Source organism: Glandiceps talaboti, chromosome 13 (genome assembly GCF_964340395.1).
Source record: "Glandiceps talaboti chromosome 13, keGlaTala1.1, whole genome shotgun sequence".
NCBI lineage: Eukaryota > Metazoa > Hemichordata > Enteropneusta > Spengelidae > Glandiceps > Glandiceps talaboti.
Window position 1 is genome coordinate 13,079,433 of NC_135561.1, and position 4,111 is coordinate 13,083,543.

At 37.9% G+C, this 4,111-nt stretch overlaps 1 protein-coding gene across 1 annotated transcript; it reads right to left on the minus strand.

Annotated features, from left to right (window-relative positions):
• Positions 1-263: 263 nt before the first annotated feature.
• Positions 264-3,722, minus strand: LOC144444271 (epidermal retinol dehydrogenase 2-like). The gene is made up of 4 exons (XM_078133683.1): positions 3,273-3,722; positions 1,972-2,216; positions 1,353-1,469; positions 264-360 (listed from the first exon to the last, which is right to left on the minus strand). The coding sequence occupies exons 1-4, from the start codon at positions 3,720-3,722 to the stop codon at positions 264-266; spliced, it is 909 nt and encodes a 302-aa protein (XP_077989809.1).
• Between the last annotated feature and the right edge of the window lie 389 nt (positions 3,723-4,111).

Here is a 4,111-nt window from a genome sequence, read left to right on the forward strand (position 1 = left end):
AGTGTTGAATAATTATATATCATCACACTGTTTGATGTTCACAAATGAAGTTATGAGAAAAACAACTGGAATGATATCTTTTTTTTCCTTCTTTTTTGCACAAAAAGAATTTCACTTTGAGATATAAACACCCTAAAATTATATTCTGCATTGATTGCTTTGTTATAAAAAATCTACTATAATTTATAAAAATCAAATATTTACTGTTGCATTGATAGTTTTATAGTAAAAATCTCCTTGTTAAAAATTCCAACTTTTTTGTTCTATGCTTCCTTCTTCTGTCGTCCTATAAATGTGTTCATAGCTGTTGAGAATCCAAGTCCCTCATATAGGGCTGCAGTACAGTCTACAGGCAGGAAGCTGTCAACATAACAAAATAATAGTTGGAACTTAGAAGATTGACTTTTTGGCAGAACTGTTTATAATATGAAATAAAAACTGTGTAATACAATTAGATAATAATTTGTCTATGATGTTTTTTATCTGCAGCAGGAGTGAAAATTATTGTCAGTTAATGTTCTATAAATCTTATTATTATCATCATCATGCCACATCACTTCAAAGCACCTCATCCCACCCCATCCAACTTCAACTCACCCCACCCCACATCTCCTCACCTCACCTCATCCAACCTCAACTCACCTCATCCTACATCACCTCACCTCACTTCACTTCACCTCACCTCAGCATAGCTCAGCTCAGCTCAGCTCACCTCATCCCACCCCATCCAACTTCAACCTACCCCACCCCACATCACCTCACTTCACTTCACCTCAGCATAGCTCAGCTCAGCTAACCTCACTTCACCTAACCTCACTTCACTTCATTTCACTTCACCTCAGCTCAGCTAACCTCACTTCACCTCACCTCACCTCACTTCGTCACTTCACTTCACTTCACCTCAGCTCAGCTCAGCTAACCTCACTTCACCTTACCTCACTTCACTTCACTTCAGCATAGCTCAGCTCAGCTCACCTCACCTCACTTCACCTCACTTTGCTTCACCTCACATACCTCACTGCATCTCACCTCACTTTGCCTCATCACATCTCACCTCACCTTGCCTCACCTCACCTTATCTCACCTCACCTCACCTCACCTCACTCCACCTCATATCATATCATATCACATCACATCACTTTGCCTTGCCATCACTTTGCTTTGCCTCATCTCACATCATATCACCACCTTACCTCACCTCACCTCACCTCACATCATATCACCACCTTACCTCACCTCAGTTCACCTCACCTCACCTCACATCATATCACCACCTTACCTCACATCAGTTCACCTCACCTCATATCATAATTCCATCCCATCACATCTTAATTACTTGGGCAATTACTTACGATTTCAGGAGTGGTATAACATACATTAATCTTGGCATCATAATAACTCTATCATTCCTAAGGACAGCATCTAATACTTTATCAGCCACATATTGTGGTTCTAGAGGTGGCAAAATACTGAAAATCAAAGAAAAATTACAACTAATATTACAGAAAACCAACAAACTATAATTGCAACATTTATACAAAGTATTAACCAAGGGAACTGGGCCCTTACTGGAATGAGGGCACTAACACAGCTTAGTATAATACCCAGTCTCGCTGCCAGCCTTGTGACTATCATCCCTAATCTTTGGACAAGTCCTTCTCTTTTCGTGGTTGCGCTGCTCAGCATACAAAGCTTAGGGACAATAGTCACAAGTCTGGCAGCAAGACTATATAATTAAATACACTCTTATTTGAACCAGCCTTTGCTGTATTTTTTTAGTCAAAATATGGATCAGGTGTTAACCTGATCATGCTGATACTTATTATGCCATAGAGGCACTGATTTTAGTATTTTTAACAATGCCCTTTATAAAATTCCATATTGATATATGAAATATTAATTATATATGTAGAGAAAATTGATATTTATTCATTGGTGTTTTTAGATTAAGTATATACATGTAAAACTTACTCAATGTAAACACCAGAGAACATTCCAGTATCAATTTGATATGGCTGTACCAATGTTGTATGAACTCCAGTGGCATTTTCAGCTGCTAATTCCAGATGTAGAGATTCATGCAGACCAACAGCGGCAAATTTACTTGCACAGTAATCAGTAAGTCTGGCACCAGGAGCTGATCCCATAATACTGGCTATGGTTACTATGTGACCATGATTCTTGGATATCATAGATGGGAGGAATGCTTTCAGTGTCTGTGTCATCAAGAATGAAATAGATTAAAGTAAGCAGCTGATCAAACACAAAGATTTGTTTTAGTTGCTAATCTTTCATTCACTCACTCACTCACTCACTCACTCACTCTATCACTCACTCACTCACTCACGCACGCACACACTCTCTCACTCTCTCTCTCTCTCTCTCTCTCTCTCTCTCTCTCTCTCTCTCTCTCTCTCTCTCTCTCTCTCTCTCTCTCTCTCTCTCTCTCTCTCTCTCTCTCTCTCTCTCTCTCTCTCTCTCTATTACTGACTCCTTTTAAGGCTTGAATGACAGACATCGACTGTTTTGCAGACACGTCCACTCAAGTCCCCACATGTCCATACAATACACTGACCCATTTCAATCTAATCAAAGGATTACTAGTCTGGCAAGACAATCGACTTTTCTTACTTCTGCAATGACAAATTGACATAACTGACTACATTGTACACAATACAAACAGTAGAATAAAAAAGACAAATACAAAATATAAGTCTAAGTTGGTAAAGATTCGATGTTTAATTTATCTAAATAAGAAGAATGTGAGTTTATTTATTGCCAATAATCTTAGTTTCTTTTTCATTCATTTGTAGTCTTGTCTGTTTTTGTCTTTATGTACTGTCTTACATATTTCCAATTACCCTTTAGCATAATCCTGCTTGTAGATGGAGTAAGTCGTTCCATCATTATTCTTGAGTGAAATGCATGCACCATCTGCCAGCAGGACTACATTTAGTACAATTTTATGTATCACAAAGAGGACTGCAATGGAAGTCAATGTTTATGTTATCCTTGTCTAAGATATTTCATGTTTGATTGTTTTCGTAGGTTTTTTATTTGCTTTTTTTTTTTTTGCTTTTCTATTTTTTTTTTACTTTACTTTTCTTTTCTTTCCTTTTCTTTCGTTTTGTTTTGCCTTTTGTTTCTTCAAATAAAACAATCAATCAGTGAGTGAACTCCATCACGGATGTAGTGTAAAACACCCCAAGACTCCATAAACCATTCTCATCAAGTTAAAACGACATGATGACAAGAAAGTTAAATCAACTCACCCAAAAATGAGCCATTGTGTTGACATTCATAGTTCTCTCAATCTGCTCATCTGAGTTGTCTAGCAATCTCTTTCCATACGCCACACCAGCATTATTGACCAATATTGTCACATTACCAACATCTTTAGTGACTTGTTCAGCAACGCGATAAACTTCTTCTCTCTTAGTGACGTCACATACATAGCTGTGGGCTTTACCACCAATTTGACGAATCTGTTTGGCGGTCTCATCGACACCTTCTTTGTTGATATCCCAAAGTACCAATGTAGCACCCTGTCTAGCAAAGTTCATTGACATTAGGCGACCGATACCACCTCCAGCACCAGTCAATAACACGATTTCTCCAGCAATGGATTTCCTTGTCCTTGGAAAGAAAAAGTGTATCACAGAAAGAATGATCGCTACATGAGCCACATAAAGCGACTTAACAAACTCAACAAGACGATTCATTTTGTATTTAGTTCAACCGCGATGCGCTGCATACATGCAATCCACCCCAGAAGCAAGTGATTATCTAGATAACCTTTGAACTGTGTCAGGTGACCAGTAACATGGCAATCGCAACAAATTAACATATCTATGATGAAATGTAGTGGATGGCCCCTGACCCTGGTCCTTGATATACCCACAGTAAGTTGTCTAGTCTGTGTTATAACTTATAGCTTAGCTCATAGACCCTCCACCAACTATGCATAACTATAGAAATATGCGATTCGAGAACAAGTGCAGCAATGCTTTCATTCATTGACTTATTGATGGTTTATATATTTTAGGATTACTCATGAACATATTTTTCATGTTTTCATTCATGAATTATTCTTTAATACATTCGTATTAAA